At 36.2% G+C, this 16,850-nt stretch overlaps 1 protein-coding gene across 4 annotated transcripts in view; it reads right to left on the reverse strand.

Moving 5' to 3' along the window:
• Positions 1-11,177, reverse strand: part of LOC149185672 (uncharacterized) — a 98,911-nt gene extending 87,734 nt beyond the window's left edge. For 2 of the 4 annotated variants that reach the window (XM_089410766.1, XM_089410768.1), the window contains exons 1-3: positions 8,652-11,177; positions 8,272-8,386; positions 7,891-8,018 (exon numbers count right to left, since the gene is read on the reverse strand). In XM_089410766.1, the coding sequence (XP_089266892.1) occupies positions 9,164-10,597 (1,434 nt within the window). In that variant the 5' untranslated portion in view covers positions 10,598-11,177 and the 3' untranslated portion in view covers positions 7,891-8,018; positions 8,272-8,386; positions 8,652-9,163. The remainder of the gene's footprint in view (positions 1-7,890; positions 8,019-8,271; positions 8,387-8,651) is intronic. The other 2 variants (XM_089410767.1, XM_089410769.1) reach the window with 2 other exon arrangements.
• Positions 11,178-16,850: the final 5,673 nt, after the last annotated feature.

Consider the following 16,850-nt stretch of genomic DNA (forward strand, 5'->3'; position numbering starts at 1 on the left):
GTCTTTGTAGAACATAGGTTTGAAGATAAGAATCCATGCCACATTGAATTTTCCTATTAGAGACGGCAATGGCTAGTTACAGCTAAGTCAAACATGGTCAAAAGGTCAAAACAGGTTTCAAGATGACGGAACAAGGGCAACATTAGGTTGTTTGTGACATGCATTACGTCAAAAGTGGTATACTCAATGAGCAGAACAAAACCCATGTTTCATAGTTTGCAAATCCTCAAGGGAATCAAAGATCATCCACTTAGGCATGATGATCAATGTTATCAGAACTGGACTAAAACCAGTGGAACCGGCCAGTCCGACCGTTTTTGGCCCAAAACCAGTGTGAACAGGGCCTGTGAACCAGAATTGGTCGGTTCGGTACTGTACCGGCCAATTCCACCAAACCGGTCGGTTCAGGACCGGTTTTGTTCTGTTTGCACCTTCCCAGGTCGACATAAAAAAATTGTTTTTTTTTATTTTTTTATTTTTTCAATTGGTTGCCCGACTTCTAATTCTCCCCTAAGCCAACCTAAAATTGAAGCTTATGGTCTTCAACGTAATATTCAAGCCTATGGTCCTATTATTGCTATGCATTTCATGGTAATGTAAAAATTTAAGTAAAATGATGAAAATGAAAGATTAAGGAGAATGTCAATGTTAAATTCTTAAAGTAAAAGTGACATTCTCCTTAATCTTTCATTTTCATCCTTTTACTTAAATTTTTAACATTACCATGAAATGACTCAGGATGTTTGAGAGTGGTTCCAACCTCATTGGATTTCATACGGAGAAAGTAGAATTTTAGATTTCACTCAAAATCCAGCAAACTTAACAAATTTTCAGGATATCAGGATTGCGGGGATTGCAACATTTCCATTGGATTTTGTCATGTACTAGGGTAAGGAACTAGTATTTAATAAAGAGCACCAATCCCTCTATGTACTTTGATGCTAGTGGCAATGGTTGTCGAACTCCTCTATCATGACTCTACTAAAAATATACCCATCACTGAAACAAAGTCTTGACTTGACATGCTATGCTTTTTCTATCTTATTTTAATGCTTAGAGGGTTCTATTGATGACAAAGATCCCAATATAGGCAAATGATTGCAGACTTGGATGCTACTCATTCTTCAAATGAGGATGAGGAGGATGATCAAGATGATGATTCTAATGATGACATTAGCAATTGGCACTTGTAGGCGTAGTTGTCGTATTGTAGACTGCAGTATCATACTATCATGTTATTTTGGACTATAAAGGCCTTTTAAAGCCTGCTACTCATTCTTCAAATGAGGATGAGGAGGATGATCAAGATGATGATTCTAGTGATGACATTGGCAATTGGCACTTGTAGGCGTAGTTGTCGTATTGTAGACTGTAGTATCATACTATCATGTTATTTTGGACTATAAAGGCCTTTTAAAGCCTGCTTCTTGATGTTTTTGGTTCAACGATGTTTTGCACTAAATGTTATTTTGGTTATATGCATTATTACTTGCTATATAAATGAGAACTTTTGCATATTTGTGTATAAATGGTTTGGATTCATATGGATGCACATGAATATATATGTTTTTCTTTAAAATATAAATATTTTATGTGTTTTTGGTAAACCGATTTTTTTTCCGATTTTTTACCTGTTCCGATCTGATTCCCGGTCCACAAGGTTTTTCAGTTTTGATAACATTGACGATGATGTGACAAGACAAGTTTACAAGAGGCTTAACAGGTGCAAATATTGACAAAATTTGATGTGTAATATGTCAAATTTGGTCTACAAAACAAGAGGAACAAAACCCATGTCTTGGCTTTTCCAAATTCTCAAAGGGCGTTATAGCTCTAGCTAGGCATGATGACGTAGCAGGCAGGTGATCATGTGATGATATGGCAACAATGGGCAAGATATGAAGATTCAAAGAGATACCCAGTTCAAATCTAAGCCAGTTTCTATATACCTAGGTGTCAAAATTGTCAAAAAGTCAAGGGCATTGGAGATCCAACATCCATGTAGCTAAGTTGAATTACTAAAGGGAAAAGTCATGTCAAAAATAGTCATTGGTGAAGTCAACTAGTCGTTAGACGGTCTAACTAGCCATTGGAGACTCGATGAACCAATTAGTTGAGAAATGGACCATGATTTATGGAATTAGTTGTCCAAGTCAACCCCATAGTGGGTGAATTAAAAATTATATTGTAATATTTTATGAATTAATTTACTAAATCTCCAACATGTGGATGCCTAGTAAATATTTTATTGAGTAAGAGTCGAACTAGCCATTAACTAGCTATGGACAATCCTTGGATTATTCATGCATACTTATTATTATTGTTGAATGATATTTTATATTTGTATATCGCATAGATTAATGCCCAATGCCCATTGTTATATGAATGAATGAATTATGTTGGAAACCCTAGCCATAATAGAAAATCCTAAGGGAAAAAAATTACCTTAGGACATTAAAGTGGAATCAAATTTATGCATCCTGCTAGCTTGTGAGTGTATGAGCCTTGAAGATACAAGTTACATTACAATCAAAAGAAATGGGTTGCCCATAGTATAGCCATGGAGGATAGGGGAGGTCAAGGAGAACAAGATCCTAGTGTCCAGGTGCAGAAAGTGAAAATGAAAGGATTAGATATGACTCATGAGAGATGACGAGAGTTAGGATGGTGAGAAATGAAGAGACGAAATGACGCCAAAAAATGAGAGGAAATGCCTTAAAGCCAAGGTCCAATAAATTGGTCCTTGGTGGCAATGCCAAGAAGTGTTGGCTTTGTCAGCTCGAATGAGAGATGAGAAATGAGAAGAATGATGAGGAAATGTCATTGAAACGCTGAGAATAAAATATTCCCAAGCAACGGCGCCAAAAAATGTTGCGTCGAATGACGAGAAGAACAAATATGAGATGCTTAAAATGATGTCGAGGAAACCAAAGAAATAAAAAACTATGTTCCCGTCAACAGCGCCAAAAAATGTTGTCGCACAAAGTGTCTAGGCACCATGACAACGCTCAGAGTAAGAGCTGTCACTCTAATCCTTACTCACTCAGTTTAGACTCTCTCCTAGACAAGTCAAGGGGGTAGTCTCTAGGGTGAATGAATGAGGATAGCCTATGAAACACAGGCTCTAAGAGACTTAAAAATGGACAACTTGACGAATGTAAATGAGTCCTGGTTAACTGAGATGGATAGATCTAATAAAATAAGACACAACCACAAGATAAAAATGATTTTAGACCTGTGTGAGTGGTAATGGTGGCGACAAGGGCATGCCATGGCTTGGTTCTGCATTTTGAATCTCTCCCAATTGAGCCAGAATCATGGAAGCGGAGTGCGAAAGTGCAGGCTGCGAAGTTATGTGGGTCTATGCTTAGTTCCTAAGGCCAAGGGGATAAGGGATAATAGCATTACAATTCCGGAGGAGCTGGGAGCTGAAGAGAGAGGCAGGCAAGGGCCGAGGGCAGGGGGATGGGAATACAACCATGGCAATAGGACTCAGAGTGACCATTGGGAGAATGGGAACCCGCATGGCACTAAAGGCAAGGCTAGGAACCCTAGGAGGCAAACTGGTCGGAGGGGCAAGCGAAGCCATGACTCTCATCTGCTGGCCGAGGGTGCAAGAAGATGGTATAATTGCACGCGTCCTGCCAGGCTCTGGAAGGGCCTGTGGGCTCGAATCAAGACGAAGCGGGACGACCGGCATATAATCCATGGCAAGGGGGAGGGGTACTATGTTGGGCCATGGGAGAAGAGTTTGAAACCCACCCCCCTCGGGCATCTGCGGGCTCTAGGCTACCCTTACACTCAGGTGGAGAAGTATGTAAGAAAGGAAATGCATGAATGGCAAAGGTGGAGTGTTGAGAAAGGTGCGATGAATCTAACTTCTTTTGGATGTCAACAGCGCTCTACTGCACAGGTTATGGCCCAAGCAGCGAGAGGACGCGGGCGCAGTAGGAGAGGCCCGGCCCCCCGGACAGACAAGGGGTCGAGCACGTCGGTAGCTCACATGGGTTGCAAACCTGTAGAGCACCTCATTGCAGAGGCAACAGCGGCATACCGAGACGAGGCGGACACAGGAATTTAAAAGTTGATGGAAGATTGGGAAGCGGAGATTAAGCAAGAAAGTGAATCAGAGGATGAGCTTGACAACTAGAGGACGCTAGTCCCAAATCCAGGGAATACCTGTGGGAGAATTACTCAGTTTAAACATAATCTCTATCTGTATTACTTAATGAAGAGCCTTCTTGGAAAGGCGATGGAACAAATCTCTGTGGGGATGGCGGTTACAATCTAGGGCCTGCCGAATTACAAAAAAGATATGGAGAAAATTCTCTTCCAGCTGCACAAACAGTACATCAGGATGGATAGGATTGATTGCCATATCCCTTGCATTTTGGAGTTGTATGGAATGCCAAGGGCTACTGCTGAACATCCTGCTCCAGTTGCATCTGCCTCCGATGAGCAGAAAGACTAGACTCCCCCATGCATAATTTTTGTTTATGCGATTAGCTTTTAATTTTCTTGTTGCATATGTTAGTTTTTACCGTTATGTAGTATCTGGACATGAGATCGAGATTTATCTAGCTTCGCTAGAACGACTTAAACAATTATGTTTTTGGATGGCTTATATCGCTGACCAATGGCCAATAGACTTGGTTTCCCCTCGGGGCAAGTTGATGCCACCCAATTAATTTGTGTGGTGTAAGTTTGCCTAATATATAATAGAAAATGGAATGGATCTGCCAAGCTTAACAAAAAAAAAATGATTTTAGACCAGTGCCTTATATTCAATTAACCATAAACTAGATAAAAACAAGTTACCCAGAGCAATTTATAAATGTGGCGAAAGTGACGATCATGATGATTAAATGTAAACGCCCAAAACTGCAATATATTCTAGCAATTAAATCCCATGAAGAATTATGAAAATTAACTGCTAAGCAATGATTCTAGATTAAAAATGATTTTCTTCAATAACCCAGATCTAGAATTTATCTTTCTCCTATAGTCAATGATTTTAAAACATTAATCGCACTTGACAATAGAGAAATCACTACCACAAAATTTAAAATTTTACACTTAACACAAAAGACACCAAGGAACTTTAAATTAGAATTTAATTATCCCTTAGGTAAGTTTAATGCGCTAAGCTTATGAAGCAAAGTTTAATGTGGCAATTAAATTTTTTAATGTGACCAAACAAATAAAATAAAAAATCAAAAGTACTTAATTAAATTTAAATTTTTATGGGCCATAAGCCACATTAAAAAAAAAATGTGAGGGCTTAAGCTCTGCTTTCGATTTATTTCATTAGCAATCAAAGTCCCAAAAAAAAATTGAATTTTTTTAATTTTTTAGATTTTTAATGTTTTTAAATTTTTTTGAATGAAATCAAAAATGAAAATAAAAAAATCAAAACACAAAGTCATAAAAATGAACAAAAAAAATACTAGAACCCGGATATACAAAAATAAATAAAACCCCAAAAACCCAAGTCAGAAAACCAAAAACAATACAGATCTATGCATAAAAATGGTAGATCTATCAAATCTGAAGAGTATGAGTCCAACTTCACTCCCAGATCTGATAATCTAAGGCTCTCAATAGCCAGATCTATCAATTTTCCACACAAAAAATTAAATTTTTTCCAGATCCAAGAAATTTTAAACCCTTGGACTGCAAAAAATTTGAATAATATCCCTGGAAAATTATGTTGATAAACCCCAGAGATCCAAATCTTACCCTCCAGGGCCTAGATCTGGACTCTACACAAATTTCTTCCTTAGATTTGTAGCTGCACGACAACAAGAAAACACCCAAACGATATATACAATGATAAATATTAAAAACTAAAACCCAAAAAAACCCACGTTAGAAAAATAAACTGCAGGCTCTAATCAGCCAAATCTATCATTATGCTGCACATAAATTAAAAGATTTTTAAATTTTAAAGGTGCTAACTCAAAACCCTCATGCATCAATAAAGCAAAAAATCTTATGATAAGCCCGGGATTAATTTCGCTGGTCCAACTAAAAACTTCCCCTAATGCCCGAGGATCTAACTCAAGATTTCCCTGCAAAACTTGATCCAGCCATTAAAAATAGAGCGAGAAAATAATAATAAAACTTAGACAAATAGAGATACCTGCTATTACGTTCAAAATTTAAATTATTATTCAAACCCCAGCAACTGAACAAGATACGATACTCAAATCACTCTTCAAAAGCTATCATCAATGGCTTTAAAAAAAATTATGCATGAAATAAAAAACATCTTACAGCATTCTCATGAAGAGTAACACCAATAGAACTTAACCCCACAGTCTTTCTTTATTATCCAGAAAAAAAAATTACACAAGAGCTTCTTGCTAAGCACACAACTCAAAGGTCGAATATATCAACTGACAAATGACTTCCTATTTAAAGATAAATTTTCCAACGGCTAGTTCGAGTGATCCTTGTCAAAGAAATCTCGATTGTTGATGAAGATTAAAATTTCTTTTAATCTCATCTGTCGAAATATTTAATTCTTGAAAAAATTCGAATTTTTCAATTAAATGCATTTTAATTAACTCAAAAATAAATTTTTGAATTAATTTCCCCAAAAATTTGACTTTGACTTTGACTTAACCCCCAAGGATCAAGGTTTAAAATTTGGCAAAATAATTAATTTACCTTAGTCCCGCGACCTTTTAAAATTTAACTTTTAAGAACCAATGAATTTTGCGTTTGGAGAATTTAAATTTACCTAGGACCTAAAATTAATTAAATTTTTTGTTTAGGATTTTAATTAATTTTTGGCCAGAAAATTAAATTAATTGACCTATGAGGAGATAAATTATTTTTCCAACCCTCAAAACACACACTTTACATCATGATTTTCATATTTTTTTACATCATAAGGGGAAAAACCCATTTATAATAGACCCTCACAAACTACCCATTTCTGCGACACAAATATAATCCAGCAAACCAAGCAATTTGTAATAAAATAACCTAACCAATAGTTAGGATTATTCCCAAATTACTTTTACATAGACTCAATCTAGAACACTACGACTCGCCTAAGATCCTAGCGACAAAATCCATTCCACCTTTGGGGTAAAACTAGAAAAAAACTCTGCCGACCACTCGAAAATGTATCAGTGAGACGAAAAACCTTCCAGAATGGAGATCATCACTAGAAAAGTAGGTTTACCTAGGTCGTTACATACATGACACAAATTTGTTAAGATTATTTACATTATACACATGCAGAAATGGTTTACATAACATCTTGGAAGTCGGGTTGATGACGATCGCTGGATGGCATGGACACATCGATCAGGGCTATCCCTTTTGTGAAAAAGGGGGTGTACTGCTTTGGGTCATTGACACGTAGTGGTCAACAGAACCTATATAGATAATAGAATTTTCATTAGAAACCTACTTTTGATATTATAATGAAATCATATAGACCACAAATAATTAAAATTTAGTTTAATCATTGGAGAAAAGTTTTGATTCTCGAAAAGTGTTGTAATTATTCCTGCAAATGATTTCTTCTCTTAGTGGTGACTTCTTCTCGTAAATATCCCCATGTGTATTATGTTGTTAAGAGTGGTGAATACTCTTTTTGGAGGCATGCCAACAAATTGATGAATATTGTAAGAGGTGCTTGGGAATTGAGTTGCAAACTCCATGGGACACACTATCAAGGCTCTTACATCCATGTGAAGGCCTATCTTTTAAATGGAGATAGGCAGGGGACCAAAGAAGGTCTATATGCAAAGAACATGGAAGAAAAACAACCATTCCAAAGATAACAAATAGAGGCAAAATGTGCAAAACAAGTGAGGACATCATTAAGATAAAACTGGACAGTCTTTCAGCAAACATCAGAGAGCTTCTTACTGTAGAGGGAATAAAAGAAATCATGAGCATTTGGCTCCTGCCTTCAACCACCAATCCTAAGTCTTCTTCTTTCTAATTTGAGCTTATTGCTGATCCAAACTCCTGGCCTTTCTCAGAATTCCTGCCAACTAAAAACCACTGATTTAAAGTTTTTCCGACAAACAAAAATTGTTGATAGGAGTTTGAAATACATGTTTGCTATTGATGATTTTAAAAAAACAAAAACGTCTCATATAGGCAAGTAAAGCTAATAACAGGCAGCTTCCCTAGTGACTTCATAACAAATCCAAAACAAAAAGAGTATAGCCAAAGATGCCGAACTGTAAGAGAATAAATTGGTTCCTAATTATCAAAAAATCATCCTTTCAATCATTTCCATACCTCACATCAAATGTACAGTATTTTAGCATTGGATATTTGGTGTCTCTATGTCAAAACACTTCCTCATCCACCAGGTTAAAAGTCTGCCTCAGCTTCTTGATACCGTTAACCTTAACTGCATATTAAATAACAGAACTGTCAATGAAGGTTGAACTCCAGAAAGAAAGTTAATGTCAAAAATAATCAGAGATGAGTCTTTTGAATGCATTAGTTAAATTATTGCTAGAACAACATTTTGAATCATGAAGAGAAATCCATACAGCCAAGTGCAGTATTAAATACTTTTACCAACCACATCAAACATTTTTTGAAATTCAGTAAAAATAGAAACTTGGAATGAAATCAGTGAACTCTGCACATACATACAAAGTCAGAGATACCTCTATGAGCTTGTAAAAAAATGATTTTTCTTCATCAAATGTACCATGCAGTGTTGACTCCTCTCTCCACTCATCCTTTGCCAGCCCTTTCAACCACCATGCTTTAAGCAATATGCTAAACCATGAAGTAAACTTTAAAGCTACACCTAAAGCATCGCCATAATGTTCTCTCTTCTCAGCAAATGTGTTGAATGCCATGTGCTAAACCATGGAAGTAAAGCTATAAGCTTGTCCTCCAAACCTTCAAGGAGTTCTTCAACAAGAACATCCTGAAAAAAATCATGTGAGCAAAGCGGAGAGGATTTAAAGGAGAAGAAAACCGTTTTCAATAACTAAGGGTATGATGAATGCAGCATATATTCAGATGCCCTCAAAATTCTGGCAGGTTCACCAATTCAAAAGCCACCTCGAGTTCGCAATGCACAATGTGCAAATTTTATATGAAATTCTGGAGATCATCAGGAGAAAAATACTCAAACAAATAATGAAGAATGAGAACTGTAAAAAGAATATTAATGTTCAAGAGGCAAAATTGATTGTGTTTCATATGCTCTGAGACATCTTGATCCATGGACGGCTAGACGACAGCTGGATGTAAGGGTGTGTAAAATCTCTTCTAATTGATCTAAATCCACAAAAATCTTTTGGCTCTTTCCATAATTCATGCATCCCCTTACAGAAAAGCATATCTTCCAACCCAAAAGAACTGCATATAGGCGCATTTGAAAAGGCATTCCCAGTCTTTCAGTTGTCAATGTTCCATAGAGTTCATAGTGATACACTTTTCCAGCATGCAACAAATTTCCAAGCCAATCAATATAATAGAGAACAGGGAAGACCTCTAAAATTACAGCCCTAGGACGCGAAAACAAAACTGCAACATTTTGGGACCCATGAGGGGTTAGGAGAACATCTGCCTCTGCGACCAGCCTAACTTGTTGACAGAACTCGAGTGGTCCAGGCTCAGCTACTTTTACTGCTAAATGCAATTCTTTTTCAAGCATCTCCTGCATTTCTTTAAAATTAGCTATATTTCTTGAAGAATTTGGCCGATTGAGTACGATAACATCCGACAAAGGCCTTCTAGCATTCATACTAGGAATTTTGCAGTGTGCCAAGACTTTCTGTCTCAACCAGTCATGGGCAGCTTCATTAGGAATGTAGGCAGCATTAGTCAATCCAGCAAAGATTATGGCATCCTCAAAGCAGATTGGAAATTCATCTGCAACCACGGGGTGAAGATATTCCACCTTCATCTGCGATGCAAAGACCTTAAGCAGGCCCTTAGACCACATGCTGATAGATGTTGGGTCATAGGGGTTTGCAAACCAATAAAAGGTAGAATTTTTCAGTGAATAAAGCTGAGACATGAGAATGGCAGGGATGACCTTCTCAGACTCATGATGTGGATTGGGACCAGCTTTCCCATGGGGCATCAAAGTGAGATCTGCTACCATTTGCAATCCATGAATCCACCGAGCATGCCTTCTTTTCCGGATACCCGCTTGTCCCTGGATTGTCTTTTCTAGAGGCTTCTTATTATCAGGATCCCATCCAGGGCAAAACCCGGCTCTCACAGGAACCTTTTTCCTAGGTTCCTCCATATGAAAACGCATTTGCTTGGGCATCTCCGAATAAAATTGGGATTGCCCATCACAGATTGTGACCTTAGAATGACCAAAACAGATACCATGCACACGAGGGAAACAAACTCTTCCACAAGTCTCTGTACAAATTGCCTCCTCTTTCAAAAGATACCCTTCTTTACTATATCTGCATGATGGGCGCGTTTGTGGGCTGAACTTGGGAGGTGGGATGGAGTATAACCATTGAACTAAGAAGAGCAGAAAAACGGTCCCAAATAATAAAACTAGTAGATTTAGAGGTCTGGCCCTTCGCCCTCTTCTCACTGTTTTCAGTCTTGTTAACTGCCTCATCCTTTCCATCACACACTCTAATGTTTTCTACCAAAACTCACTTTGATCCCTCGAGGTTTCCTTCCTCTGTCTGTGAATCGAAGGAACATGTAATTTGGATCTGACAAGCTTCAATAATTTGGGAATGCATGGCAAATAATATAAAAGCTTCCCACAGTAAAATTTTCTACAACTGTAAGCAGTTATACCATGAACCGGAGATTTTGTTTCAGATACTACTTACTTGGATTCATAATGTCCAAGACTATGGGCAGACGGCCCACAGAGCTTCCAGGGAGAGAAGTTAACACCAATTTCCGGTGGTGGCAGTCTGGCTCGCGAGTGATCTGTAAAGCAAACTGTTTGCTTTAAAAAGTACCAAACTAACTGGTAGATTTTTGCTTTTATATTTGGAAAATCATGTGTCGATGTTGATGTAGAATATCGGCTTTGTCTGGGAAACACTCCGCGATGGTTGGGATCATGTGCGAGTCACATTTCAAAGCATCGGAGATGAAGAAAGTGAATTAGCTGTTCAAAACAGACATGGGTAACGCCCTCCGTAGCGAAGGCTTATCGTTAATTTTAACACCGAATCATTTGATAAGTACAAGCAAAGTCACAATGTCATACACAAATCGTGGAGTACATAACTAACACTCTACGAAATCGAATCTCTTTTTACAAAGTTTACAACTGATAACTTTTTTAAACACAAATGCTATGTTACTCACCTAATCAAAAGTTTTAAACCAATGTTAAAACTAGGTTAGGTTTTTTGATAGTTTATTTCACAAAACTGTATTTTGTAGGTTAGGTTTTTTTATAGTTTATTTCAGAGGTTTGTATCATGTAAAGTTATATTTTGGAAGTTAGTTTTTTATAATTTATTTAGCGAGGAATTTGTTGAGAAGTTAGAGTGTTTATTGTGAGGTAATCGAGTGTTTATTGTGAAGCAACCACTCTAGAAATTAGAAGTGTTTATTGTGAAAAAAGTCAAATACATTAACCAAATGAAAAAGCAATCTGTCTCATAAACTATTTTTAACAACTTTAAAATAATTTTTTTTTTCTATCTATAATTAATAATATTTTTTTATTTTTAAAATATTTCATTTTAGAAATTTATATTACCTAAAAATACTTAAATAATGATTTATTTTCTTTAATTTTTTTAATTTATATATTATTAAAATAAATAATTATATTTAATAACAATAATAAATAAACAAAACACAATATTAAAAATTTAAAATTATAAACCAGGCACACTTACCAATTCCTTTAATTAAGAAAAATTAATTAATCAATTATTTAAACACATGCACATGATTCAGAACATGGTCTTTTTAAAGTACTTTAAATCAAATGATCCACTCAATATTGTAATGCAGTGTGATGCGACGTTTTAATATCGGCTCAACAAACCAACCAATTTAAATTATAAGACGCTTCATTATTATATAGGTTTATAGGTTTAAACTTTTGCTGTAAGGTTTGACATGGGCTGGTAGCGTCAAGCAGTGTGGAAAAGTTTTTACAGATTTTTACAATCGTATATATTATATGATTATGTTTCTAGGTTTAAACTTTTGCTGCAAGGCTTTACAGGCCTTTGGAAAAGTTTTTGCTGGTTTCTATTATCTTATATATAATGGTGCTGGTGGTTTCTCCTGTTAAACTATGGTTAATTGAGTTATAAGAAGTGTGTATTTGTGGTCCTAATTCTTCCACTCTGGATCATGCGATATGTATAATTAAAAGTTCATATCTATACTCATCTCATCTTTATATATTAGATACCTTTAAATCCTAAAAGGTACTTTGTGAAGTTATTGTAATTTACCATTGTTATGAATTTTTCATTAACATATTGTTGAATTAATTTTATGATATTTTTATTAAATATTTATTTATAAAAATATATGTATTTGAAAAATTATATATAAAAAATATGAATATTTTTTGCTTATAGGGTGTAGAATAGATAGTGACAAGGTGTTTTGTTAGATACTGCGTGCTGAAAAGTTCATCGGTTTGAAATTTTATTGGTAAAAATCTAATGATGCTAAGGGTTGGTGTGGCCTAAGCCGAGTGTAATCCCTAGGTGTTTTGACAACTTCGATGCCCCTGGATCACATTTACTCAGGCGCGCTAGTCATCTCAGGACTCACATTACCTAACAAACTAAAAATGGGCGTAGTCTAACTTATAGACGAAATAACCTTTTTCACCAAAATTCATCAAAATCCGACAATACAATTTCAAATTTTTTGTTGTTTAAAATACATTTTTGAATGCATAAATGGATTCAACTCCCTAAAAAATCCCTTGGACACTCAAATTATGCAAATTAAACAATTTAAACTCAAATTTATAAAAATCTCTTTCGGAATTTGATTAAAATTAACCAGAAAAAATGTCCTAAAAAAAGTCATTTTGTCTATAAGTTAGACTAGGCCCTAAAAATATATATATTTATTTTTTTTATATTTGAAAACAAAATTTAAATTTTAAACATATCACTTAAATAATCTATTTTAATTTTAATTTTTTAATACTAAGAATAATTTAAAATATATGATGATGATGATGATGATTAGCGTTCATTTAGACCTATATTGTTTATCAGACCTTAAGAAGGTAGTAGATTAATCAGAATTATTTTACATTTTATCTCTATGCTCAAAGAGAAGTGAGAAGTGTTCCCAGATCACCGTCGTTTTGTTGAGTTAAAAGGTCAAAAAGGTTGGTAGTGTGAAAAATATTCTGAAAAATAGATCGAATGTGAGTATAAGATGGACAATCTACGAGAAACTGTTTTTCGTCTTCAACCTCCTTAGGATCACTCAAGTGACAAAAATCTTCATCCCATGGGATTTTGGGAATTGACCAACACCCAGTTTTGTTAGAATTTGGGTAGCTCATAAGGTATTTCTAAGAGAAGAAACCCCACTAAAAGGAGTTGGTTGGGCGAGTTACCCAAGTGGTTGGGATTTTGACCCAAAGTGTGGGTTTGGAACCTAGTCAATTAATTGTCTATGCTAATATATGGTTAAAGGGTTGAGTGGGAAAAACCTTAAAGGACTAAGGGTTCCCCAAATAACCTAAAGGAAAACTATAAATAGGATGCCAAAGGAAAGGCCTAGACAAAAGTGGAGAAGGAATTTCACTTGTGGAGAGAGGGAGGCTAAATGACCTAGCTGCATATCTGCCTTAGAGGAGCCAGAGTAGCAAGAAGGAGTCTGAGTTTGTGTACAAGTTGAGTAAAGTGAACAAATTTGTCTACTAGAAGGTCAGATCTACAATAAGAAAGTTAGGTTTGAGTTCTGGAAGGTTAGATCTGCAACAAGAAAGTAAGATTTAAGTGTTGGAAGGTTAGATCTACAAGAAGAAAGTCAAAGTGCTAGAAGGTCAAAATTGTAAGAAGAAAGTCAGATCTAAGTGCTAAAAGGTCAGCTCTACAAGAAGAAAGCCATATCTGAGTGCTAGAAGTTCAGATCTGCAAGAAGAAAGTCAGATTTGTGATATGAAGAAGCAGATCTAGCAGATCAAGAAGTTGTAGTGTGATTGTAGAGGGACTAGTTTCCAAGGACATCAACAACAAAAGGAGTGTGAGTTGAAGGACAAACTTAGGTATGCATATGTGTCTTTATTGGGCAGATTGAAGATCTAAAGGATCAGATCTCAAGCCCTAGATCGATCAAAGGAAAAATAGTGTATTTTGTTGTAAATTTTTCATTTCTATCAGAGATTTGAAGGGCAGTGATCCTTGGTACAGAAGCCCCAGTGTTTTCTTATTGATGGACTAATGAGAAATGAGATTTGGGCTCAAATTCTTGTGTACTGTTATTGATTTCTTTGTTGTTTGATTTCATTATGCTAATTTGTTAGTTAAAGGTTCCTAATGTGTTTATGTACTAGGTCAGTCATAGACCAAATCTAGAGTCCATGAAAATTTAACAAGTTTCATTATGAATCTCATGAGAATTAGCTCTAATCTTGGAAATGTTCAATTTCTTCTTAACTCTAGTCAAGACAGCGAGATAATTTTGGTTTTCGAGATTGGAGTTGATCACCTCTTTACAATAGTGCAATTTCATTTTTCCCTGTAGCTCTTCATTTCCCCAAAATTTCTTCTTAAATTTGGAAGTAATAAATTTTTTAATATTATCCAAACTCTGTAAAATGATCTCCTCCTTTATTCCCAAATGGTCCAGCCAAGACTAGGCATCCTTATGCTACCCTTACTTGAGTCGAAGGTGGGGGATTTTGCTATAGTTACAAGTAATTTTAGGAAATCTCTTGGCATCCATGTTTTATAACTTCTTCTTATACATAAGATACGTAGTCATAGGCATGCTTTCAATGGAGGATGGTGTAGGGAGTATTTCCTTTAATCTTGAGGTTGTAGGTTATAAACTTCTTTTGAATTTGTTCAATCTTCCTGATGACTCTCTACATATATTGCAGACTTAGACCTCATGATCCAGATTCGATCATTATATTGTTTGTTATCCATCTTGATGCTTTCAGAGTGGAAAAAGAGGAGGAATGAACTCACAGTACCATTTTCACCAGCAAGGCCTAGTTTAGAAAATTGGATTCTATAACTTTCTAGGAGTAGTTTGAGGCATAAAACGACATTTTTTGGTGGGTAAAACTTGTTTGCCTTAGTGCCACACCTTTTTCTAATTCTGCACATAGATACCTTTTTTACGATGCAAGAATCACCTCAATTAGACTCTGTATGCAAAATTTGTGCCAATCTGAAGTTGGCCTTCCTGTTTTTACCACCACAGTTCGAGAGGATGCCACATCATCCCCCATTATTCATAGAAAATGGGTTATCCACATGATCAAGATGAAGAAGACTCTAGAAGATAATATATTATAACTCTAGTTAAGTGTTGAAGGAAACAGGAATGTGTCAGGATCTTCATAATAAAGACCATGAAAGTTAGGTAATGTTGTCAAAGGAATAGGCTTCATAGGTGCATCACCCTTGATATCTCCAATTGGGAACTCGATCGAAGAAGTTGCAGGAGCCATGAATATCTTCCAATATTCACTTGGAATCTCAACAAGTTCTGGTTTTTCTATAATGCGTGGTTGAGTCTGTTTAACAACACTTCCTCGATCAAATGGTGCAATGAATTCCCTCAAGTCTTCTTCTTCTTCTGAACTCACAGTGTTCAGTTCCCTCAATCCTCTACTTGCTACTTCTTCTTCCCTGAATTGTGCTTCTGTTATTGGGGGAGGTTTTGGTTGTGAAACTGACTGCCCTCCAGATCTCGTATGAGATCTCACCCTAACAGCAACTCACAACGATGCTCTTGATTCAACTTTTGAAATGATTTCTTGGATATAGGTAATTATGCCTAGATCTTTCCTTCCTCTTTTTGGGGATCTTCCTCTGCCCCTTTTATTTATATCTCTGTTCATGCAATTAGAAAATAAAAGGAAAACATTCAAGAAAATTGAAATCTCAGGACCTGGAGCAGGGTGAAAACTTCCCTCCCCAAGATGAGATAGATGCCCCTAAAAAGAAAGAAAAAGAAGGAAAATAAACCAACCACAAAATTCTAAGCTCAGGACCTGAAATAGGGTGAAAAAAACTTCCCCTCTCAGGACGAGAGAGCGGTTCCTATGAAAGAAACAAACAATCTAATGCTCAGGACCTAGAGCAGGGTGAAAAACTTCCCTCCCCAGGACAAGAGGATGGTCCTATGGTCAATATTGGTCGTAATTTCACACCTTCGATAGCCTCCCCGACAACGACGCCAAAATGTTGGTGTTCAAATATGAATCATGCAATTCACCCAATTCCACATTAATTGTCAACCCGGGGCTCGACTAGTTATTTCAAGGCTATCATGCAAGGTATATGAAGGCCACAATTTCCCTACCTAGCATTGAACATTTAATCATAGCATAACAATGTGTAACAACAAATTATAATTGTAACAACAATAAGAGTAACAGCAAGTTAAGACTCATAGCAACACACTGAAATCATTACACAGCAAAGAGATAACACAACAGAAAATAAACCTACGCACACATCTAATCCAACAACACCTGGTCAGGAGAGTGGGCCCAACTCCCTGATCAGGGTTGTGGCAAGATCGATATCTATAAAATACTCAAAAGATCAACAATTGTATTAATCAAAATATCATTACAGAGGTCTACTGTTACAACTCAGAATCTCGTATATCTCCTAGCGGTGGCTTTCTCAGCCCCATAATCACTACTTATGCATTTCATTAATAACTAACAA

The sequence above is a fragment of the Pinus tabuliformis genome, chromosome 3_1, assembly GCF_031772625.1.
Source record: "Pinus tabuliformis cultivar Carrire ecotype Pingquan chromosome 3_1, CPIR1, whole genome shotgun sequence".
Lineage (NCBI taxonomy): Eukaryota > Viridiplantae > Streptophyta > Pinopsida > Pinales > Pinaceae > Pinus > Pinus tabuliformis.